Genomic DNA, 25,861 nt, shown 5'->3' on the forward strand with positions numbered 1-25,861 from the left:
GTACATTATAGTCTTTCATCACGGCAACAGTTTCATTGCAAATCAGACGCACTTCCCCTTGACCTCTATGCAGAAATATTCATTCTTCCACTGTGTCTGAAATTTTCAGCACTCACTTGCTATCTTGCGTTTCTTTGGCTCTGCCTTTTTTGGTCACTCGTTGCGAGTGTTTTTAAAGTGTTTATTTGGTTTTCTCGAGTGGTGGTGTTGTGTTGCGTGTGTGGTTTTGTGCCTTGTTCAAGACAGTAGCTCCATCTAGTGTTAAAACTAAGAAATACAATACAGTCAAGTGCAAGTTTCATGTGCGGGCCATATTTTATTATATTTTTAGAATTTGCTATGGGCCAATTAAAAATGAATCACGGGCCGCAGTTGGCCCGTGGGCCGTAGTTTGGACACCCCTGCTCTAAGGCCTGTACCTCCATGTGCTTTCATCTTTTGTCTGACCGTGACCCCAATTGTGGACCAAGGAGTGATTACGTCCCCTTTTTCCACAAAGACAATCTACCTACTTCTTCAAGTCCAGGACCGAAAATTTGGAGCAAAGCTCATCAACGGACAAATCATCGACTCACTGGACCCTCAGCGCAGCAGACGACCTTATCCATTCGATGCTCCAGAGAATCACAAAACTGACGTGATTCTACTAAGTAAGGCTTTGATTTTTGGGCAGATTTAGAGTCAGATTTAGATCTAAGTAAATAAATACACTGTATGGAATACTGTATATCTATGATTAATATATCTGCTACTGTGTTCTTGATAGTGAGCAACACCGCTGTGTGTCTGACTAGGATTTTGTGTAGTGCAAGACTCCTCTGAGTCTACCAGCCTGCCTCACAAATCACCTATATCAGGACTGACTCACCCCCCTCCTCTCCTGGTCTGTCATCAAGCCTACCTCCACGCTCACACACACACAAACACACGCCCACACACACAGGCATATATATCCACACATAGGTACTAGGAGTGAATCCGCCATCTTGGCTGTGAACCTTAACGCCATGGACTCGGCCCACTAGTGATCAGACCCACATACATGTGTCTACCCGCCATTTTGTATCGCCCCTGTTCTTAGGGCTGTATTCCCCATCTTGGTTTAACCCAGTTCCCATTAGTGGGTGTTCTACAACTTGGCCACTACCTGTCTGGCACGCACACAAGCACGCACGCACTCAAGCTTAAGTTTCCTAGTGATTGGTTTGTCTCTTTTTTTTTGCAATTTGTTTTGATTGAAGCAGATATTGTACATGACATTGTGCATACAGGTGAAGGGGAAAGTTTACTAGTGATTGAATCCATTATCATTTGAACGTTCTGTTATTGTTTGTCTTTCTGGTTTATTATATTTATGGTGATGACTCTTAGTTATTATTGTGAGTTAATAAATCTTTTCATATTATAACAGAAGTGTGAATGTTGTTATATTTAACCTCTGCCACGCCAAGTTCTCACCCTTCCAGACTGATTTTGAGTGCAAAATGAATCCTTAAATTGTTCCCATTTAATTAATTATTTAATTATTTCGATCATTTTAATTGATAATTAAGATTTATGGTCAATCTTTGGGGCTTAAATCAATTATCTGCTATCTTTTTCCTCCTTGTAATAAGGCAGTGCTTCTCAATTGTTTTTTGTCGAGCACCCCCTAGGAAGAAGCCCCCCCCCCGCACTCTGCCACGACGATAAATAGTATAATTTGTCTATAAAATTGTTACAAGTACACCTCTGCATAACATTGTACCCTTATTAACATTAAGGAAAACTAAAAAAAAAAGAAGAAGAAAAAAGAAAGAAATAGATCCACTTACAACAAAGAATAACTTTATTAACCTTGTTTTTTAGTGTAAACCAGAAAAGATTTAAAGTGCAAACTATTTTACTATACTATACCAAACATTTTCAACATCAACACATTAACCAACTAATTGAGCCTTTTGATCCTGAAAATAAACTTCAATAAAATGAATAAATACTGCCTTTCTACACTCAGCCAGAATGTCACACTCAGTGTCTGTGATGTGAACCTCAGTCTCAATGTGGAGTCAGACGTCATGTCAATGAACTGGTCCTCCTCTGCAGAACTGAAACCAGTGGGAGCTGGTGCATTGAAAGGGTCTCTCACCCAGTCATACTGGGAACTGTTTTCAGGGAAGTACTTTTTAAAGAATCCCATCAGTGATGAAATATGCTGCTTAATACATGGAATCACTGAGGTGAGATCATAGTCAGTAGTTTCAACAAATTCCTGCAGGTTCTTAAATGAATATAAATAAACAAGCAGCACCAGCTGTTCTTGAAGATCGTCAGCAATGTCATGTATACGTCTGGCGATCGTGTCATTGGACAGAGGGATAGTTTTTAATTTTTTGGCACTTGCGTCATCCAGCATGACAGAGACCATCTCTACTGCTGCAGGAAGTATGAGCTCCTCTGCTATGGTGTGGGGTTTTTTTACACCGAGCAATTTGTTACGCCACCTTATATGATGCTAACAGTGCTCGCTGGTTCACCGAAGTAGCATTCACAAAGCGGGATATTTGTTATTTGTTATTTGTTGTTATTTGTTATTATATATTTTGGCCATATTCGTCACGTTTTCGCTGAAAGAACTCAAGCGGCTTATCAGCGTGGTTGGGGTGTGAGGTGTTCATGTGACACCTTAATTTATTTGGCTTCATACTGTCCGCTGCCAACATTTTTAGACACAATAAACACACTGGTCTTTCCTCGTCTCCCACCGTTGTCACAGTGAAGCCAAGCGCTTACATATGATTCGTCATATTTCCTCATCTTGGCTTTCGGGATACTTTTGTCTTCGTCGTTACTTCCATCTCTCTCTGCCTTTCTTTTCATCCCTGTTAAGTATTTTTCTATTATGTCTTCTGTGCTGGCTTTGGCTCTGTGTTGTGTGCGTGTGTGCGGATGCTCGGTGCTTCATATTTCCAACTCTAACAATGAGAGTAAATGGAACACTACCTGCCATTTACTCTCATTATTACACCTATTTGAGAACTACATGTTGGCGTGAAAGCGCCACTGCCACCTATGGTAGCGGCTGTGCAATTACACATTCTGGTACTGAAAAGTGGCAATGAAAAAGCAAACGGTAGTTTAGTTATTTTTTTGATAGCAATATTTGATAAAGTGAAAACACCTACATGAAGACCTTTGGCAAAAGAGCATTTTTGTATCTCACTCCTTTTTCTGTGGAATACACTTCCTGCACTCGTTAAAGAGAGCATTTTTTCATTCACGTCTAAAGACACACCTCTTCCCAGATCACTTTGATAATTGCTAACTCACCAATGAACAGGAAACAGTCTTCCTTTTTTCAGGAGAGTGATTGGCAAACCCAGGTTTAGTTCAGGGCTTACATAGACCACTCTTGGTCAGTGATAGTGTAAGTGTAGTGAGAGGGTGGAGCACATCAGCTGATTTTCTCTCTCTATCCTTCTTTAACCCATTAGTATTATATCCTATGACTCAACTGACCACAAGTCAGCTATTTTTCAGCTTCGTGGCTCCTGAGCTGTATCAACAGTAGACAGCTTCTCGCCCAGAGGGACGCCGGGTGTGTCCACTTACAGGGCTCTGTGGATCCCTCTGCCATCTGCCTACCATAATCCCACTAGAAGTTCCTATTGCACACCGGGCTGTTCATGGAGGGGGAATCTCTCCCAAGGTTTCTTCCTTTTTTCCTTATACATTCAGGTTTTCTCCGGCATTTTTCCACATCCTCCCTGTTGTTTGAATGGTGAGGGATGAATCTGCTGATGCTGAAATTCAAAATTACCAGATAGATGGTGGTGGAAAATGTACAGTGATTACGCTCATTTTCATCCAGGGTGAAGAGGTGGGGGTTGTAGAGAATTTGAAGTACAGTACAAGGGTGTCCACTTGGACAACAAACTGGACTAGAAGGCCAACAGCAAAGCTGTACACTAAAAGGGGATTGTGCTGATTTCACTGTTGCATGAAGGTGCTGTGAAATAACGTGCATGTTCTGCTTATCAGAAAAAAGCCATTTAAATCTCTTATCGTCTCAGTCAAATTTCATAGAGACAGCCACTCTCTCTTTGAGCTGCTAACGGCCTTTCCAAACCTGCAGAGCATAGAACAATGCTCCATCGCAAGTTGCATCGAAGTACTCCACTGCGTGGCTAGTCAGTAAAGGCCTTAAAGATGAAAGAATAATGACATGGCCCCCTTCCTCACCTGACCTAAACCCTATTGAGAAATTGTCAGCCCTTCTTAAATGGGAGATTTACAGTGAAGGAAAACAGTACACCTCTCTGAACAGTGTCTGGGAGGCTGTGGTTGCTGCTGCACAAAAAGTTGGTTGTCAACATATTTTTACTTTTTTTGTTGTCTGTTTACTAATTAATTATTGATAATTGTGCACTCATAGATATTCTCCTAATAGACAAAACCTCAATTTCACTTTCTTAAATATTCAGCTTTGAGGTTTATTAACATTTTGGATTGACCGAGAGCACTGTAGTTGTTCAATAATAAAATTAATCCTCAAAAATACACTTGCATAATGATTGTGCACACAGTGTATGCGCTCACAGTTAAATACATCTAAATCTGATTATTTTCTTTGTGTACACCATTTGCTGTTTTCAGAGTATTTTGTTGGGATTCTATGCAATGTTTTAAAAATGAGAACAATGGTGAGGTGCTACGCACAGAATAATTTAATTCACTGTTTCAACTCCTAATGGTAAAGGTTGTATGCACATCCTGTTTCCCTCTATACATTCCTTTGCTTAGTTTTATTCATACTTTGAAACAAGTTGTTGTCCTTACACAAGTGCATTATGCGTTTTACCTTCTCCCTATGCTGTTTCATCATCATTGCTGATAAGGTCCACAGTTGTTATGTCACAAGCAGAATTACTGATGTGGAGTTCTTGACTTGCAGGTGGTGGTGGTGGTGCAAAATGTACTGACTGTGGTCAAATAGACAGGATATCAGGATATGATTCATACATAATGATGGAAATGTCACTACAATACATTGCACAACAGCCTTTCCCATCCAAGGTGCTGTGAACCCAACTGTGAATGCACTAGTACTGAAGGCATTTATATGAACTCCCAGATATATTCAACCCTGACTGTAGGAGCCGAATAGATATTTTAAATCATATTTCAGTTTAAGTGTATATACAAGTATAAGAAATTTCCTTTCTAGTAATTAACATTTGAAGTAGGAAGTGGTTCGAACTATCAAAAGTTTGAACAACAAAAGATTTAGGTTTGTTTAAGTGATTTTCACATGCTGATTGTTCTGTCTCTGTGAGGAAAGTTTATGAGAGAGGAACCAATGAATCTCATACTCCACGTAGTACAGGCAACTCAAGGGCTATTTGCATCTATTGAGCCTGGAAGATAAAAGCAATTATAGCTTTCCTCACACCAGTAGAGAGCCATCAAATGAAGTGAAGCAGGTTTTCAGTGTGCAAACATTGACCTGTTTTCTTGGACCTTATGGCAGCAGTGCAAAGGTGTTAAAATAAAGGTTGTATTACACCCACATAATCACATGCAAAATGAATAAACAACTATTTACAAACACATGTTGAAGAGCTCAGTCATTTGATGTTTCTACCTACTGTGTGCTTTAAAGCAACTTGCCCATTTAGTTGTTCTTCACAATAAATTTCACAGAGATTTGGTATACCATTAAGCCATGGGCGAGGAAGAAGATTAAAATTGTTGTGAAGAAGCAAGTATGAGTATCAGATGACCAGGCAAAGGCAGGGAACTCAGGAGTGACAGCTAGTGGACAAATGGTGAACAACAGAGATTAGAGAGAAAAACAGGGAAGATAATTTAAGGTTAATAAGGTAATGGATAATGGATAAGTGCAAAGACTAATAAAAAGTTTGAAGGGAAGATCGCCAAAACGTAGACCTCCATTATAGTCCATGTCCATTTTTTTTTCTTGGTTAGATGGTTAAATCTCCCGTCAATGTAAATTAGCGTGTAGTGAAACCGATGATGGATGGGTGATTTTGTTGCCTTCATACAACATAACAAATTGCACACACTGCACAATGGATTACATATCTCCTCACAATTTGAGCTGGCACATCATCTCTGATTTTGATGGAACAAGTAACTACATTGTAATGAAAAGTTATCCTTTTGTGAAATAGAGATTTTGTTTTTAGTTTTATATTATACTATTACTATTATCACTCTCCTATATAGATAGGATATGATACTAAAAATAAGCTGAAACAAAGATAAAGATACTGCCCTTAAACACTGTATGTATATCCTCAGAGCAAAGAAAACAGATCACTACTGCTATTGATCACATTACTCTGTCATCTTCTTTACTTCAGAGTAGATCACTCAATCTTGCCATTAGGAAAGTGTGTGTTCTTGTCAATTTAAATGCACACATTTATGGCACATGTTGATTTTGCACATATTGATACAACTATTAAGAGTCTGTATCTCTCTCTTTCTGTGTGTGTTTGTGAGAGAGAGTGTGTGAGTGTTATAGAGTGATACATATTGACAGTAGCTGGTGTCAAGTGTCAAGCTTGGTGAAGTTAGTCTTTCGGTCGATCTGTCTGTCAGTCTGTCGCTACCTACTTCAAAGGATGACCGACGTTCCTGAGGTCAAAGTGGACCTGATGAAGCTGCTGGACAGCGGTGTCCTGAATGGGTGTAAAGAAGGTAAAGTGAAAATCGGCCTGTTTTAACGGCACATTGTAATTTCTTGTTAATGTCGATCTGTCTGTCTGTCTGTCTGCCTGTCTGCCTGTCTGTCTGTCTGTCTGTCTGTCTGTCTGTCTGTCTGTCTGTCTGTCTACGGCAGGGGTGCCCAATACGTCGATCGCCGTATTGGGTAATGGTAATGTGAGTAGATCTCATGGCATTGGATTCGAAAAAAAAGTTAGCCGATGGTTAAAAGTAAGCCGACACTGGCAAGTGCGCAGGCACCGGCATTGTACTGCAGTACTTACCGGCACAGGAAAGTTGCCGGCGCTGACATTGCTGAGGCGCCACCACCGGCCACTTGACGTTCCATCACTCACAGTGTCGCGCATTTGCCAGTGCCGGCGCCGCCACACTCGGCCTCGGCCACGGCACACTCGGCACACCCCCCTCAACGAAAGTCATGGACAGCACCCCCCTCCTTATGTAGGTAGATCATTTTGACTTGGTCGTTTTAAAAAGGCTAAGTGCGGATGTCCAAAGAAGTACAGAACTGGACTAGGCTGTTTTTCCAAGCTGACCACAACCGAAGAACGGAGCAGCATGGAGCATCTGATGAGGCTACTCATGGAGAGCAACAAGACGTAGCAGGAAACCCACCTGGCTTTGTTGGAGGAACAAAGGAAAGCCAACCTGTTGACAGCCCAGGAACTTCAGCTGAAAAGACAGGAAATTGCTGGAGGATGCATAGCAGGTACCAAACACATCCAAGCCAGTGACTTTATTCCTAAAATGGGGTTGCAGATGATGTGGAGGCCTACCTATATGCATTTGAAAGCAAGGCTAACTGGGAAAAGTGGCCAAAGGAACAATGAACTAATCCGCTATCTCCCTTTCTAACAGGTGAATCCCAAAAAGCTTTTTTAGGATATGGACCCTAGTCTAGCCAATAACTTGAAGCAAGAGATCCTGAGTCGAAATGGGCTCAATAAATTGGCATGGCACAGTGCTTCCACACCTGAACCTTCCAGTCTGACCTAACCCCTCGTGCACAGATGCATGAATTGGTTCATGTTACAAAATGGCTTCACCCGGAAATCATCAACTCTGCTGCTGTTGTTGAGACCATTGTGGTGGGTTGCTGTCTACGAGCCTTGCCTAATGAAGCCAAATAGGCAGTCAGGCAAGCCTCTGTGTCTACAGCGGCCCAGTTGGTAGATGCAGTGAAGCAGTATTAGGCCACCGTAGAGATGCTTCACGCCTCCAGAAGGGAAGCCCTAAGTACCCTGCCAGTCCGGACAGGAGTGGCCTGGCCAAAGGACCCCAAAATGGGTAAGCCTACGGGTCACAGCCCATCAGCCATGTTCCGAGACCACCCGGTACAGCGAAGAGAGCCCATAGACAGGGATGTCTGGAGGTGCTATCGGTGTGGGCGGATAAGACACATCTCTTGGCAGTGTGAGCAGCTAGATGAGCCCATGCCCAGTGCGGAATTATCCAGGCAGCCATCATGCCCACTTTGCTTCCCTACTGGGTGGCACCGACACCCCTGGTACAGAAGCCACTACATGTCCTGTGACGGTGAATGGCCACGATGTAGAAGCTTTGCTTGATTCAGGTAGTGTGATTACCCTTGTGCATCATTCTCTAGTGGACCCCTCAGACCATAACCCTGAAAGAGCTCTCTCGATATCCTGCATTCATGGGGACAACAGGGATTACCCCTCTGTAGAGTTAATGATAACCACTACTCAAGAGCGGTTACAATAGAGGCCGGGGTGGTTGGTTCACTTCCAGTCCCTGTATTGATCAGATGGGATTGTCCAGTATTGAAAATACTGTGGCGAGATACTAAAGAGAGGCTAACCAGAGAACCAAAGAAGGATGGAGGTAAGGCCGAACTCCGAGAAGGAAATCCAGTGATTGTTTTAACTCTCTGGAAGCCGACTCTCCCGCACAGGTAGATGCGGTTACCTCCCCAGATGAGACTGTGTCCGACTCAGAGGTAGAGGATACAGAGGCGAACGGCCAGGAGGTCAGCGGCGAAGACAACCCAGAAACCCAAAGTGGAACCCCCACTCTCTCAGGCCAGTATGGAACTGCTCAGTTACAGGATCCCACTCTAACAAATGCACCAAGAAATGTACATGTTGTAGAGCAGGGGTGTCCAAACTACGGCCCACGGGCCAACTGCGGCCAGCGATCTATTTTTAATTGGCCCGTAGCAAATTCTAAAAATATAATGAAATATGGCCTGCACATGAAACTTGCACTTGACTGTATTGTATTTCTTAGTTTTTACACTAGATGGAGCTACTGTCTTGAACAATGCAGAAAACCACACACAACACAACACCACCACTCAAGAAAACCAAATAAACACTTTGCAACGAGTGACCAAAAATGGCGGAGCCAAAGAAGCAAGATAGCAAGTGAGTGCAGAAAATTTTAGACACGGTGGAAGAATGAATATTTCTTCATAGAGGTCAAGGGGAAGTGAGTCTGTTTGATTTGCAATGAAACTGTAGCCGTGATGAAAGAGTATAATGTACGACGACAATGCGAAACTAAACATTCGACCTACACGGCCTACACTGGCCTACACTGGTGCCAAGGAAGAATGAATATTTCTTCATAGAGGTCAAGGGGAAGTGAGTCTGTTTGATTTGCAATGAAACTGTAGCCGTGATGAAAGAGTATAATGTACGATGACAATGCGAAACTAAACATTCGACCTACACGGCCTACACTGGTGCCGAGCAAGAAGAGAAGGTTAATCAAATGGCTGCTAGCCTGCTAGCTCAACAACAGTATTTTTTCCGGGCTAATAAATCACAAGAAAATGCTACAATAGCTAGGAAAGGAAACCTTTCTCAGATGGTGACTTCATAAAACAGTGCCTCATTAAAGTGAAGGATGGGTGCTCACCAGAGAAGGCCCAAGAAACCACCACCACATCCACACACCCCCCCCCCCCCCCCCCCCCCCCAATTAATCTAAAAGAAAACAAAACAATGTTATTACTGATTTTACAATTTAACTAATGCTATACCTTTCATAATTTACATTTGTCTGTCCACATATCACTTTCACAATTTCCCTTCACATTCCCTGCAATTAAGGGAACTCCCTGTAGTTCCCATAACATCTGTACTTCACAAGCATTCAGTCTGTTCTGATGTTAGTGAGATGACAGTGAGTGTGGTACTGTTTTCATGAGGAATTAAAATAGTTACGGAATGTTCTTGCAGTGAAGCACTTTCTCTCTGTTGTTTTCTGAGTGTTTTCCTTTTTGGAAGAAAATACACTGGATTGAGTGGACATGACGTCTTAATTGTGCAAATTCTGCATTCTGCCTTTATGTCGTCACAATTGTTAAAATGTATCCAAATGCTGCTTTTTTCCAGCTGTCACTCATCTCTGCCTCTCTCTGTCCTGCTCTGTACCTGTAGTAGACCGTCAGCACGCCCCACCCCTCCCTGCTTAATGTTATCCTTGTCTGTCTTCAGGTGAATTGGTCGAACCGCACAAAATCTGTTCAAACGTCCAGTCTTCTCCGTGTTCATGTTCATGCCAAAATAAAAATGGCTATCGGACGGGAGCCGGCTCCCATCGTTCAGCCGGCTCTTTGAGACGATTTGTTCGCTAACGACACATGACGCCCTGCTAGCAGCTGGAAAGTTCCGTGAAAAGTTGCTGTGGACTTTGGTGAAGTGGCGCTCCACAGACGCGTACGCACCACAAACGAAAATTATTGAGTTAGAGTGTTTTGTTTTGAGACCCCATAATGGGTAGATAACAACATAACATCACCCCTTCATCATGGTGTTGACATAGATTTGGGCTTCTTCAGTGGAAAGAAAATTAAGACCGTAACGGACTCCATCGCGTCCTTCCATGCTTCGTAGCTGGTTCCTGACAGCGTTTAAAGTGGGCGAGCCCCGGCCACTTTCGGCATATGGTCGAGAAACAAGGAGATCCTCGTACCAACAGTGTTGGTCAGATGAAGGTCTCGAGCCCGGTGGAGGATATTGGCAGCATCGATCGAGTTGCAAAACCGGACGATGACGGGGCGAAGACAATCCTCGAATCTGGGCCTCTGCTGGAACGTGCGGTGTGCCCGCTCCAGCGGGGGCTCCTGTTTGAGCTCGAAAACTTCTTTAAGCCATGCAGCTGCGGTGGCAGTGTTAATAGGGGTTTCTTCTAGTATGCTGATGATTCTTATGTTATTGCGACTCGTGTAGGCTGCAAATTCTTCGCATTTGTTCTCTCCCTTGGTCAGCGCGGCTTATGCAGCAGCTTCGGAGGCAGTCAGACGGGATTAGAAGGAACCCTGTTGACTTCTTATAGCTTGTTGCTCGGCTTGGACTGGGGCAGCAGTGGCTCAGATCGGCGTGTTAATCATCGTCGGTATCTTTTGGAAGTTTGCCTCCATTTCTTGTCTGAGCGCCGTTTGTGAGATTGCAAATTCTTGTCTCAGTGCCGTTTGGGAGTGTGCGATTTCAACTCTGTTATCGTTTAGGTATTCAGTGTTTGGAATAGCTTCCCCAGCTGATCAAAGTGATCTCCATCCGCGGGTTGCTCGGTGGTCTCCGGGGAGGGAGACTTCGCGGTGGCCATTAGCAGCTGGAGCTGTTTACCTTTCGGGGATATTTTCGGGCTCATATTGTTTACTTTAACAACCTACTGGTGCGGAATTCGTTGGGGAATCTTCGGTCAAGTGATGTATCGCTAAAAACTGGTAAAAAATGTTGATTGAAAAGCACTTTTGGATGAGATACCGAGGGAGACTCTCAAGCAAGCGTCCTACTCCATTGGTTGCTCAATAGCGCCCCCCATGATATTCGTCCAGAAAACAACAACAGGGAACCCGCCAGGGTTGTCCCTTATCCCCAATCCTCTTTGCCCTGGCCATTGAACCACAGGCCATCTCTTTACAGTCTTCCACTCTCTTTAAAGGTGCTATCCGTAATGGTGTCCAATAACGATCACGCTGTGCACGGATGATTTGTTGCACTTCTTAACTCCCTAACGCCCATAGTCTCCCAGCTGAAAAAGGAGGAGTGTTTTGTGGCTTTCAGGGAGGAGCTGAGACAAGCTCTGGGTGGCCAGGAGGTGCTTCCAGATGACTGGACAACTACAGGGAATGTGATCAGGGAGACGGGCAGGAGAGTACTTGGTACTTGGCGTGTCATCTGGGAGGAAGGTAGACAAGGAGACTTGGTGGTGGAATGAAGAAATACAGGAGTGTATACAGAGAAAGAGGTTAGCTAGGAAGAAGTGGTACACTGAGGGGACAGAAGAGAGTAGACAGGAGTATAGGGAAATGCAGCGTAAGGTGAAGGTAGAGGTGGCAAAGGCCAAACAAGGGCGTACAATGACCTGTATGCTAGGTTGGACGGTACGGAGGGAGAGACTGATCTGTACAGATTGGCGAAGCAGAGAGACAGAGAGACAGGAAGGATGTGCAGCAGGTCAGGGTGGTGAAGGATAAAGAGGGAAATGTATTGACAGGAGCCGAAAGTGTGATAGGAAGATGGAAAGAGTACTTTGAAGAGTTGATGAATGAGGAAAATGAGAGAGAACGAAGAGTAGAAGAGGTGACCGTTGTGTACCATGAAGTACCAAAAATAAGTAAAGGTGAAGTTAGGAGGGCATTGAAGATGATGAAGATTGGAAAATCAATTGGTCCTGATGGTATACCGGTGGAGGTATGGAAGTGTCTGGGAGAGGTGGCACGAGAGTTTTTGATCCCGTTGTTCAACAAGGTCTTAGAGAGTGATAGGATACCTGAGGGATGGAGGCGAAGTGTGATGGTGCCGATCTTCAAGAACAAGGGAGACGTGCACAGTTGTGGCAACTACAGGGGAATAAAGTTGATGTGCCATAACAATGAAGCTGTGGGAAAGAGTAATAGAAACTAGGCTATGGACAGAAGTGAGCATTTGTGAAAATGGCTTCATGCCAAGAAAGAGTACCACAGATGCAGTAGATCTTGAAAAAGCTTATGACAGGGTACCGAGAGAGGAAGTGTAGTACTGTATGAGGAAGTCTGGAGTGGTAGAGAAGTATGTTAGAGTGGTGCAGGACATGTATGAGAGCTGCAAGACGGTGGTGAGGTGTGCCGTAGGTGTGACAGAGGAGTTCAACATGGAGGTGGGACTGCATCAAGGATCAACCATGAGCCCCTTTTTGTTTGCCAAGGAGATGAACAGATTGACAGATGAAGTCAGACTGGAATCTCCATGGACCATGATGTTTGCAGATGACTGTATTGAGAGCAGGGAGCAGGTCGAGGAAAATCTGGAGAGGTGGAGGTATGCACTGGAAAGAAGAGGGATGAAGGTTAGCCGTAGTAAGACAGAGTACGTGTGTGAATGAGAGGGACACAAGTGGGGTGAGGTTACAGGGAGAAAAGATAAAGAAGGTGGAGGATTTTAAGTACTTTGGGATTTTAAGTACAGTCCAGAGCAACGGAGAGTGCGGAAAAGAGGTGAAGAAGTGTGTGCAAGCGGGTTGGAACGGGTGGAGAAAAGTGTCAGGAGTGATGTGTGACAAAAGAGTATCAGCAAGAATGAAAGGAAAGGTGTACAAGACAGTGATGTTGCATGGTTTGGAGACAGTGGCACTGAGGAAGGGACAGAAGGCAGAGTTAGAGGTAGCAGAAATGAAAATGTTGAGGTTCTCTTTGGGAGTGACAAGGTTGGATAGGATCAGGAATGAGTACATAAGAGGGACAGCACATGTTAGATGTTTTGGAGATTTACTCAGAGAGGCCAGACTGAGATGGTTTGGACATGTACAGAGGAGGGATAGTGAATTTACTGGGAAAAGGATGCTAAAGTGGGAACTGCCATATTCTTTCAAGTTTTCGTGATGTTTGATTTAGTTCACAGGTGTGGAGTGTTGTACCACGGAGCTGACCTCTTTTGTTTGACTATCGTTTTTAAAAGGGAAATGGAGTCAAGAATAATTTGCAGTGACCGTACTGTACAGCAGGGTAATCAATCTGGGAGGGACACAAATCAGAATAGGAATCATCAATATATGATTGCTTCCTTAAATTCAGCTATAGCAGTATCAGACAGACATCTAGTTAAAATATTCTGGCTTGTGGGTGTGTAGTCCAAGACTATAAATTGGAAAGTTGTTAAATAGTGATCAGATTAAATAGGGTTATGTCGAAAAACTATTAACTGATCTATATCGATGCCATAAGCCACAAGGTCAAGGGTGTGGTTATGGCAGTAAGTGGGTGTACTTTCACTCTTAGAGAAGCCAATAGAGTCCAGAAATGAAATAAAAGCAGTCATGAGGCTATCAGTATTGACGTCCCATATTATTATTTAATCAGTACGCAGGACTAATTTTGATGTCGGATAGAAATTCAGTGTATGGGTCAGGAGGATGATACACAACAGCAAATTTAACAGGCCTTGACAGTTTTCAGGGATGGGCGTGTAAGAGTAAGAATTAGTTTAGGTCTCGGGTTGATTATTAGGCCTGAATTGAAAATGGCTATGACTCCACAAATCTACACTATAACCTAAGACACATGTTTTTTCTCTGCTCCAGGCTACACAATTACTGGTTTGGTTACTTCAACACAATGTCTGTCATATTGGGACTCACCAATTTAACTTGGCGCAAAAATACATCTTAATTTTCACCTATCTGCTTGCTAGACACCACCTGCTTTTGGACAGGAAATCCCTCACACCTCCTTCTATTTCACAATGGCTGAGGGACATGATGTTTTTTCTTAAACTCGAGAAAATCATACATTATGAAGGGACACACTGATAAGTTCTATCAGAAATGGTTGAAATATTTCAAAGATCTACAGGTAATGCCAGACCATGGGTCGACAACCTCTGCAGCATGCGGCTCTTCAGCCCCTCTGCAGTGGCTCTCTTTAGATTTGAAGTTCCGAGCTAACATTGTTTACACGATTGACAAGTGATAATGATCATACCGTGATTATAAACTAAAAGAAGTTTCCGTCTTCTTGTACCTCATATTGCCTATTTTACCTCATGGTCTACGTATAAAGTTTAAAAACAACAATGAAAAAAAAAACTTATCTCTCTTTTTCTCCCTTTCCCCCTCTTTCTGTATGAAAAAATTATCTCCAAAATATTCTATAGTTGTATGCGCAATGTCATGTAAAATGTTAGCTTCAATAAAAACAAATTCAAAAAAGGAAGGACCTAAAACAGGAAGATAATCCAGGGAAACACAAGGCAAAGGCCAAATGAGTGTTAAGGTCCGCTTTCTGTCCCCAGAGTCAAAAGTAAGCATGGAGAAGCAGCATTCACTTTTTATGCTCTGAATATCTGGAACAATCTCTGCAACTGTCACATCTTTTAAATCAAGTCTTCTTCTTCTCTGTTTGCTGCTGCCTTTAATTAAAGAAAATCATCTTTCACTGCACTGTAACTCAAACCTAATTTTACCTGCTTTAGTTTGTTTTAGCTCGTTTTAATCTGCTTTAATTCTTTATGTTTGTTTGAGAGACAAGGTGACCCATCTTATTCAAATAGAGATAAAAGGGAAATCCTTTGAGAGACAAGGTAACCCATCTTATTCAGAAAAAACATCACACTGGCAAGGGGCAACAAAAAACAAGGAGTCTAACTACACTCGGGAAAAAGGAGGCGATGAGGATCAGGAGGTGAGGGTAAAATAGAACAAAGGGAAACAAAACAGACACAGGTGAACCCAATGCGTAGCAATCAAGAAACACAAGGGCAGGAAGTCAAATTAAATGAAACAAGAACAAGAAATAATACCAAATAAAACAGGAAATGAACACAGACACCAAAACCCAGGATCATGACAAATCTATTTGTATTTTCCTAAGCCATTCCAGTCCCAGCACCGGAGGTCCAGCATTTTCCCATACATACAGCTTCTGCCTGTATTCCTCATCTTGTATTTCACCCTTGTGTTCATTTTACCTTTAGGCCTCACTTCTTGTCCTGTTTATGTTTTTAGTTTAGTCAGTTTTAATGGTAACAGTGATCTCTGGTAATGATTGTAAAAGATTATTTTCAGGCTGAGACTGTGTCAAACTGACACCTTCCATCTCTGGTGAAATCCTGCCATTCTTCTCATCCCCAACTAACCTCCCACCACCTGCTTTGCCAAGCTGCCCCCATACAACATCATCACTGCAAGTACCGCACTCTCTGCCTGTCTCTCTCTCCCTGTCTCTCTCTCCCTCATCTCTGTCTTGCATGCATGACTTTTTGTGTGTACTGTACTTTTTTTGTGCCTTTGTATAATCCCACTGGGAGTTCCTATTGCACACCCAGCCATTCGTGGAGAGGGAAATTCTCTTTAAATTGCCTCTCCCGAGTTTTTCCTTGGCCTTCTAAAGAGCCTTGGGGAGGGTCGAGAATTTTCCTGATGTTGTGGGTCTGTAGAGACATTGTATGTGATATCGGGCTATACAAATTAAATTGACTTGACTTCTCTCTTTCAGCTACATTTTGTCTGTGGCATAATCCAAAGATTTTTGTTGGATCTCTGAAGCTCCTCTTGAAGCTGTCGCCATTGATATTGCAATGTTGAGGTCCTTTTCCAAGGTCAAATCTTTTTGGAAAAGCAGCTTCTTTTGTGTGCTTTCAAGTAAATCCCACACACTAAATTGTCCCTCAATGCGTCATAGGGCCAAAAAAGACATGTTGCTGTTCTGTAACATATTCAGAGATACGTTCATGTTTGCTCTGGTGTTGTTGGTGAAACTTGAATCCTTCAGCAATGACGGAGCGAAAATGTCCCCTTGGCTAGCTAATCCACTTGTGTTGCTCCTTGGACCTGGCCATGTCTGTGGCAAGACATAGGTTTTATCATCAATTTGTTGAGTTCATATATAGTACACAAGTGCATAAACAATGAACTGCTCGGATTCAGGTAGCATGCGTTTACTCCAGTCAACACTGAGATAACAACAATCATACACATCACAGTAACAGCAATTGGCACATAACAGGAGGCACTTTGTCCTTCAAAATAGATAATTCTGTGTACATTATAGTCTTCAATAATTCTTCGCTCTATCGTATTAGCATGCATTATTTTGAAGGACCATAGCAACAATGAGTCTCTTGCTGTTGCTTCCACTCCCGTGTAGTAGTCTTGCAATTCTACATAAGGGAACTGCACAAATGTATACATACAGTAGCAGTAGAACAGTACAGAACAATAGTAATGGACATTACTTCTATAGACATACAATGTTGTATGGTAAGAAAGATTTTTTTCCCCCTAGTCCCCTTTTTATTGACAATGTGGAGAACTGAATCACACATACACTACACTTTCAATTAATTAAAAATACCCGAAAAAGAAACAATTGTCCACTCTCTTCTCTGAATGTCCTGATTGTAGAGGTAACAGAAAATCTGCTCAAATTACGCTTTGCCCTGCTTCCCTCATTGTCATTCCATGAACAAGTACATGGTCTACCACAGTAGCTGAAATGACTGTCTTGTCTTGCTCTTCCTAACCTTTTTCCTCTGCATTCTCCACATCTTACATTTACTCTTCCCCCTCTGCCTTCCAGATTGTTTCCATCCATTCTAGGCGTCAACATTCAACACACCTATGTCACCTGTGCACTTTGAACTGGCTTATATTGTGAACACTTTGATCACATCGTTAGAAACAAGTGTGAACAATTATGAGTCATTTGTAAATGATGACAACTGTGTTGTAGTTGTGTTTAAAACAAGTGCATCACAGTGCAAAATGTGTTTTAATGAGTGTGAGTTTTGTAAAAAGAGACGGTTGAGATTTGCAAATGGTGTTTAACATTTAAGATGTAAGAAGTGATTGATTTGACAGAAGGGTTTAAAGCACTAAACATTTTGTTTAGAAAATGGGGTTTGTGTTTTGTGTCTGTGTTTTAGCAATTCAGAATAACTGTAACTTGTCCTTTCATCAGATTGATCGCGCTATCGCAGACGGCGTTTGTTTTGTTTATTTAGTCCAGTTGTCTCCAACAGGTCGCTTGCAGTACCAGTAGCTCACCATCCGTTTCTTAGTAGCTTGCGAAAGGTCCACCAAAGTCCATAGCAACTTTTCACAGGAGTTTTCCGGCTGCTAGCAGGGCGTTAAAGAGCCGGCTCTTTTAGGTAAACAATGGGAGCCGGCTCCAGTCCGAGAGCCGTTTTTATTTGTTCTTTCAAACAGGAAAACACTCTGAAAAAATCATTGGAAAAACAAAAAGCAGCTCTCAGAGGCAAAAAAGGTTGGAGACCATTGATTTAGTCTAATCATTAACAGTTCCGTGGTCAATCATTATTTCATAATTGTGCAGGTTTTATTTTTTTAAAAGAGATCTAGTCTCTAATCAGTGATCACTACATTATTATTAATGTTACATCAATAAAGCTTGTAAAATATTTGTTGACAAAATTAACCAATGTTCTCAATCCATCTGTTGACAATTAAACACGTGCTGGGACTCAAAGTAGTGATGATGTTGTTTGTTGCAGCATTCTGTACTTCCTCTTTGAAAGTGTGGAGCTCTGAAGCAAGTGATTTAGGTTTCCTTTACCAATTTGACTTAGTAGCTTAGCTTAGCTGACACTAGACCACTTTGTAACAAGATGATTTCCTGTTTTCATTGTTGAAGATGATGTCTAGCTAGATGTCTGTAACAGGATCTTTACTAGATCTTCACTATCTTATTTGTATGATATGTAAAATAAATCTCCATAAACGGAGTGCCTGAACTGGATACAATGAGAATTAAGCTACAATCAAAAGAAATGTGTGAGATATCAAAAAAATATATACATTGAGGTAACACGTTTAGAGATTAACCAGGCACATTCATTAGTTCTTTCCTTTTTTCTTTTTCTTTGTACATGCAATGATGAGCCCACAGTTGGTTCAGAGGTCTGAACAGAGCAGACAGATAGCATCCCAATGCTGAGCCTTTAACCCACAGGAAGAGTTCATAAATGTTGAGCCGCCAAAGGCTGACTGATTCAGCCAGTGTGATCTGAAGACGTGTCTTCCCAGACACAGCCTTTCTCCTCTTGTGTCTGTCAAGAAGGACAAAGCAGAGGACAGGTTATCAGAACAATATTCATCAATTCAGCAATTATTATAAATTTGCTTTCGGCTACCATCAATTGAGTTATCTATAATACATTGTGGAGATAACACTTCACCTGTAATAGTGTAAAATAATAATAACATATGTTACACATGCACTGAAAATTAAAAACCGTAAACGCAACAATGTCAAGGGTCAGAAATGTCCAAGAGAGAAAAGAGAGAGAGAGAGTGCTTAGGTCTCCATCAATTCCCAAACACTATTGCCACAATAAAGAGACACAAAAAGGTCATACTGTTCACCAAAATTAGATCTTTGTTTCAGCTTGCGACTTTAAGTCTGGAATTGGAATCTGGAATCCATTTCTGTTGATGATTGTTATATTTTTATTATGATATAATAAGAAAAACCTTTTCTCCCACAAGAGATCATAAGAGGATTGAGGAAGCTTTACAGATATTGGCTTTGTTTGCTACAACTGGCTTGACAAAATCGAAACACTGCAATCAGGCTAAATTAGGATCACAACACTGCTACTCAACACACTTTGTTAAAACCAGCATGCTTAAGTGGTAATGTGAGCACTCAGATAATACGTGCTGCTGAATTTCTTAGTACTGTATAATGAATCTCGCCTGTGTTTTTTGCATGTGTTGACGCTTATAACTCTTTAACACATAAACAGAGCAAAGCTCACAATTATAGTAGACACTTCACCATTAGAACACATCCACATCTTTAACAAAATTGAGTAATGAGTAATAGAACTCTCTAACATGCATGGGTTTGTGCTCCAAGTCCTCCTGTTCAGATGGGTACCAAAATGAACCCCTCTGGCCTGGTACAGTAAAAATTTATTAAAATGCTTCCCAAAGTGATTCTTTTCTAATGAGATTGTAGTCAAACCTCTTCAGAAAAGCTATCATGTGTATTTTATTTCATGTTTGTACATAATCACATCACAAAACCTGCATTTGTGACTAATTTTTCAAGAAAATACATTGATTCACTTCATCTGAGGCTTGTAAAATGGCAGAAAACACTCCCATTAAAATTGCTTTGCCATCATGGCTTCTCTGTGACATAGGGCAAATGACACAGATGGCCGATTGGCATGTGCAAAGTCAGAAAGCTTAGAAGCTCTGCTACTGAATGAAACCAATGTCGATCAAGTCAGTGTAGGCAGGAATTAGCAAGCACTGCTTGGGGAGCTCAGGGAGGTCGTAAATTAATTTGTTGTGGTGAAATAATCATGTTCAAACAGAAAGTAAATAAAATGGCTGTTGTTCGGAAGTTGGTGTGTTTGGTGTAATAACACAACACAGAGGAGGTACATACTCTTCTTTATTACAAAATAACCACGACAGACACAAACATGCAGTTTTTTGCATCTTTTGAAGGTATTGCGCTGGACATTTCGAGGTCGGAGCTTTGCTGTGTTGTTGAAATAATTATTTTATGATTATTTTGTTGTGCATGTGGGTGTGCATGGTGGCTTCTGCCAGAGATGAGATCCAGAATGAGTGATGTTGAATGGTGCATGTCAGCATTATCTAAAAATAATGGTGCAACAATCTAGAACAATCTAACTTTGGGTAAAGAACACAATTCAGATCACCTCCCAATGGGTATTATTCTCCACCTATAAGCCAAGCCAATGCCGAGATCCGCTGAGACACCACAAGATTAACATGAAAACATGAAAGAGTGACTACCTAAAAGCCTGTCTAAACAACATTGTCTCCATCTTCTAAACATCACCTCAGAGTCGACAGAACAGTAGAGGGAAGGGCATTCCACAGTTAAGGCACTATCGCCTGGAAAGCACAATCACCACTGGTCTATAAATGTATGAGGACCACAAGTAATTTCTGACTTGAGTGAACAAGAGGAGTAGGTCTATCTGAGTTCCTCAAGGAAGAGGGGTGCCTGACGATGAAAGGCTTTACAAATTAAAACTGAGATTTTAAAAAGCACTCTAAACTCAATTGGGAGCCAGATAAGAGGGGAGCAATATGTGATCTCCTATTGGCCTATAGGTAGTTACAAGTCTGAAGTCAATTTAAAGAAGTTTTGTTAAAACCGGTAAATAGGGCATTTGGCAACATTCCTCTAGAAGAAAAAATAAAAGAGAGTCAACTCCATCCAAAGACAGAGAACTATCCAGTCTACCACCAAGGTTACGTACAGAGGATTTGCCATAGTTCATTGAGAGGCTCAGAGATTTGTTGGACATCAGTTAAGCCAGCTGGACTAATGGCACTTGAAGGCCTTGGGCTGTATACTGTGCCTACATAGGAAGCTGCTCAAAGTGCCTTTCTTTAGGCATCTCAGCCAGCACCGGTCCCCCCTCAGCTCCTTACATTGAAGAGCTGCTGGGCAGCTCTCAAATGCTTTTCCCATCTTCCTAGAGATTGCAGAATTTAGCCATCCATGCAGGATGCAACCAACAATCTGTCAGACAATATCGGTCAGACAATATGCAAAATGTAGAGCCTGCCATTACATCTCTGATAGGTTCACCAAAATAGACTCTGTCATGGACTTTGCAGTGCTTCTGGTGTTGTCTGGCTTGTAGACAGATATGGCTAACCCAGTGGTTCCCAAAGTGGGGGGCGTGCCCCCTAGGGGGGCGCAGAGTTACTGCAGGGGGGGCGCAGGAAACACTTCAGATCTATGTGAGGGGGGCGTGAAAGAAAATGTTTGGGAACCACTGGGCTAACCCACTCTCCTCTTTCAAAGACATCCAGGAAAGCCCTGCAATTTTTTAATTCATGGACAAATGATCTGCCCTATGGCTCTTAGCATAATATACAGATAACAAAAGCTAGACAGCTGTTTGGTAGCCAGCGGCATGTGCCCCGTACTAGATGGAGCCCCCAATGATGGGGAATGTGGCAGCTATGTCAGCCTGGCCCTGTTGTTCTGCCAAGGGCACATCAATCCTCTGGGAGGCTTTGACAACCAGCCCCAATTAAGCCACTGGCCAGGAGAGTAGCCATCACCCCTTTAGGACCCTGAGGCGACGAGGTGGTTGACAGTCACCCCTGGACTATTTTAATGTCACAAATACAGTCATTGTGAAATGTATCATGTGGGCAGCCACTGTTTGGGAACCAACTCTAATTCCAAGCCAGTGCCTTGGTCAAGGGCAGAAACAGGAGAAATCTAACATACATATTTTTGATGGTGGGAGGAAACCCATGCAAACACAGGGAGAACATGTAAACTCTACACAAAAAACCCTGCCCCTACCGGGAATCGTACCCAGGACCTTCTTGCTGTGAGGTAAATGTGCTAGTGCGGTGGCTAATAGTGCTAGCCACTGAGCTGCCATGCAGAATGTCACGATCATCACCATCTCTCTCAGACACATATTTTTACATTTCCATCAAACTTTCAATCATGGCTATGTTAGTACAACAGTTTCTTACCTGGCCAAGGCACGTATACAGCAGCGGGACATGTTGATGAAGGAGGACGACGATGCTCTCGTCTGTAAGGTGGTCTCAATGCCCCTCAGTAGGTCATTGGTCTTCAAGAGAAGCAGCATCTGTCTGGGAACTTTGTTCAACAGCTCACTGATCTGTGGGAGGTAGAGTGCGGCATTGGTCCTTATCTCTACATCCTGCCAGGAGAAAAAAAAAAATCATACTGAGAAAGTCTTCATCCTCAGTGGTTTGTGTATTTCATATGAAACATTCACAGACCGAGGCTCCCTACAGTCATGTGATAGTATCCTGAATACGTGAATGTTCCAATTAGTCCCTATCCTTCACTTTCACCGGCCAGGAATGTTTTTTGCTGTGGGGCACTAAGATTTTTTCTATAAAATATCATGGACAATTTCAATTAAATTAAATAAAACAAATGTTGTCTGGAGGCACTTCAGATAGAGTTGAAGGAAAGGCAGGCATTAAGATGTTGTGTTAAAAAGTTGTGAGGTTTATTTATTTGAGAGCAACCTTCCCAAAGTGCTTCACAGAGAAAAAACTTTAAAATGACTAAAGTCTAACACAATCAAGATCAAAAAAATAAACAAACATCAATAGAACCCATGCCTGTACTAATTAGGTTTCAATGTTGATGGGGTGTTGTTGCCACCCAAGACTTGGGTCGAACATGTGGTCAAAAATTAAGGAATAATGGTGGACAGCTATGAATAAGATCATTTTGAAATCTATCTACAGTACAGTGACGTCATAACCGGGTGATGTGTGCCTTACCGCCGGTTCTGCATTAGCCACTGCATTGCACTAGCCATGGCATTTTCAGCCAGCAAACTAATAGTTATTTAACACTAAGTTACTTAACACTTTAAAAGCATTTCCCCTCTCAATCGTTTTATTAGTCTCGTCTGTCTTTTGACCGAGCAGCAAGGGCTGGCTGGAGAACCCTATATGGTCAAAAAATAGTTCTCATTGTAAACTTCCATCTCTGTCAATCTCTTTTGCTGCCAGAGTATCTGCAACATTGTCGCGGTTGATTTTCTCTCCATGTAGTCGGTCACTATCATGACTCCGCTGCAGCCCTGTGAATGGTGAAATGAGGGCTGAGGCACAACTGATTTCAAACAAGATTGCTGTGATCTAGTCTTGATCAATCATCATTTTCAGGCATTGTTATCCAGAATGATAAGGGGAAATAAAACAATACAATTACTTAGGCATTTGTACTTGAATGGCATCTTACCCTATGCTTAATGCTGCTTCATTGGCAATGACCCAGTGTCCATTATGTGCTAGCAATAATTAAGGATTTCCAAAATCCACTTTACTGGATGACAAGAGCAAACAAACCCAAACAGGGTTGTGCACGTTGTTGGGGCACCGGCTCCCAATGGGAAAATTAGTTGATTAATTTGGGAGGAAATTAATCAAACCCAATTCTATTCAATTAAAACAATTCAATGAAATCAATCTCATATCAGAAGTAGTGAACTCTCCTTTGTACTCTGCTTCAAAGTAATGTACAAAGACAAACCATTACTAATAAATAAATGTTTATTTCTAAGTAAATGGACTAGCAATTGAATAAATGCAATAATGAAATGAAGTAACAAAAACATATAAAATATAATGGAATGTAAGGGATCTTGAAATTATGAATGAGCAATGGTAAATGGAAAGGAATTAATAAATTAGTTGATTCACCCCTGACTTGAGGGCTTCAGGTTGTGTAGCTGAATCACTTACTGTTGAGACCTGTATCAACCACCTGTTGGCAACTCTTATGCAAATTAAGTATCGTTTCTTTGACAATTCATCAAAAATAGGCTGTTAAATAGGCCAAATAGTTGCCAGTTTGCCTCCAGGCCAATGCCGAGGTGCCTTTGAGCAAGACACCAACCACAACTTGCTCCTGAATTTTTAAAGGTACCAAATATAGGATGAAGCATTTTCAGAGGTCTGTATAATATATCTCAAATAAAGTGACTTGTAAGGGAAATTAAAAATGACTTGCTTAAAACTTTTACAGCAATGGATTTTGGGATTGAACTTCAAGATTCATAAAGTTTGATATGCGTATTTTATGCTGTACTCTTAATAGTATCCTAGTAATAATTTGAAAAGGTCCATTTAATTTATCTTGTGTCTTTGAAATGACCCTAAATGGTTTTTCTTAAAGCATATTTACCAATGTAGGGGTTGAGGTGTTAAATATAACAAGCAGAAATGTAAATTAAATAAAATCTTAGCCATAAATCACAGTCTAAATAGCTGTAATTTACCATTTGTGACAAACTGTATCTGTAGAAACATAAAGTGTCCCAATAAATTTGTGAAAAACTTATTTGACAGAAATGGGCGTGGCCTTTACAGATTGAGCTAGCTCTATTGACTTGCCTTGATAAAGTTTATTTAAATAGGAGTCTTCCAATTTGCAAGTTATAAACCACTACCTGTTTTACACCATTATAGCCTTTTTTTTGTTCATGGCTCTCAAACTTCATCACAGTAACAATACAAATCAGAGCAAACGCAACAGGGTTCCTGCACTTCCTGCTTGGTTTCATCAAAACAAACTGAAACAAAAAATCATCATAACAGCTGGCTCTCAGCTCTCACAATAAATTGACATACATATATTTTCATAAAAAGATGATATTTGTAGTCTTTCTAAATCTTACTATTTCTATCACACATTTCTATCACATTTAAGCATATTGTTTTGTACAATCTGAAAAATTGTATCTTTAAGTTCCTTTAATAGTAAGTGAGTACTACTGATTATGAATAAATGAATATATTTAAATATCCGATCCATTGATGTTTTTGTACTTTGTTTGCTTGAAACATGACTATTTTTAATGATATTTTTGGAAAACCAAAAAGATTTATATTTGCTTTGTGACTCTTATTTTCATAGCTGCATGCATAAATTCCATTCTACAGCCACCTTTAGCTCACAGAACTCTGCATTATTTTATTAAGACTATTTGAACGTCTCAAATACAGTCGTAGTGAAATGTATCATGTGGGCAGTCACTGTGCGATGCCTCTTATTCCAAGCCAGTAGCTTGATCAAGGGCAAAAACAGCAAAAACCTAACATACATGTTTTTGATGGTGGGAGTAAACTGTAGTGTGAAGAAGATACATTATGCTGAACTGCTACAAGAAAGCGCTAAAGGGATCCTAATGTGCAAATTCTGCTCTAGCACCCACAGTTTATCTCTGTATCTGTGACCATAACAGATCTTGCATCTCCAACCAGTTGAAATCAGTAGCTAAGAGCTTAATTAATCAATTTCACTACATGTATGAATTGATTTTTAATCAAACTTTGGAATAATTGGATGTTACATTGATGTTTTTGTCCAGTGTAATTGTTGAAACAGTAGAGGGAAGATGAGGATGGAAGAAAGAATAAGATGGATTTTTTTGTTAAGGGAAGATGCAACACAGAACTATAAGTGACAAATCATGGAAAACATAAATGATTAAGGATGAAAAGGAGAAATGGTGAAGATGTATGTCTCCATGGTGACAATGTTTTCATTCTCTTTGATGTTGAAGATGACTGCTGGAGTCTCCATCTCCATGCCAGTGTGCAGCATCTCCACTTCAAAGGCTGCTGCCTACCACCAATCAACAGGCCC

At 41.4% G+C, this 25,861-nt stretch overlaps 1 protein-coding gene across 1 annotated transcript in view; it reads right to left on the minus strand.

Annotated features, from left to right (window-relative positions):
- Nucleotides 1-16,611: 16,611 nt before the first annotated feature.
- Nucleotides 16,612-25,861, minus strand: part of adck1 (aarF domain containing kinase 1) — a 46,982-nt gene continuing 37,732 nt past the window's right edge. The window contains exons 10-11 of the mRNA XM_076166072.1: nt 22,195-22,388; nt 16,612-18,746 (exon numbers count right to left, since the gene is read on the minus strand). Coding sequence (XP_076022187.1) covers nt 18,518-18,746; nt 22,195-22,388 — 423 coding nt within the window. The 3' untranslated portion in view covers nt 16,612-18,517. The remainder of the gene's footprint in view (nt 18,747-22,194; nt 22,389-25,861) is intronic.

Source organism: Genypterus blacodes, unplaced genomic scaffold (genome assembly GCF_046128005.1).
Source record: "Genypterus blacodes isolate CSIRO-AG114 ecotype Tasmania unplaced genomic scaffold, CSIRO-AGI_Gbla_v1 ptg000154l_1, whole genome shotgun sequence".
NCBI classification, from domain to species: Eukaryota; Metazoa; Chordata; class Actinopteri; order Ophidiiformes; family Ophidiidae; genus Genypterus; species Genypterus blacodes.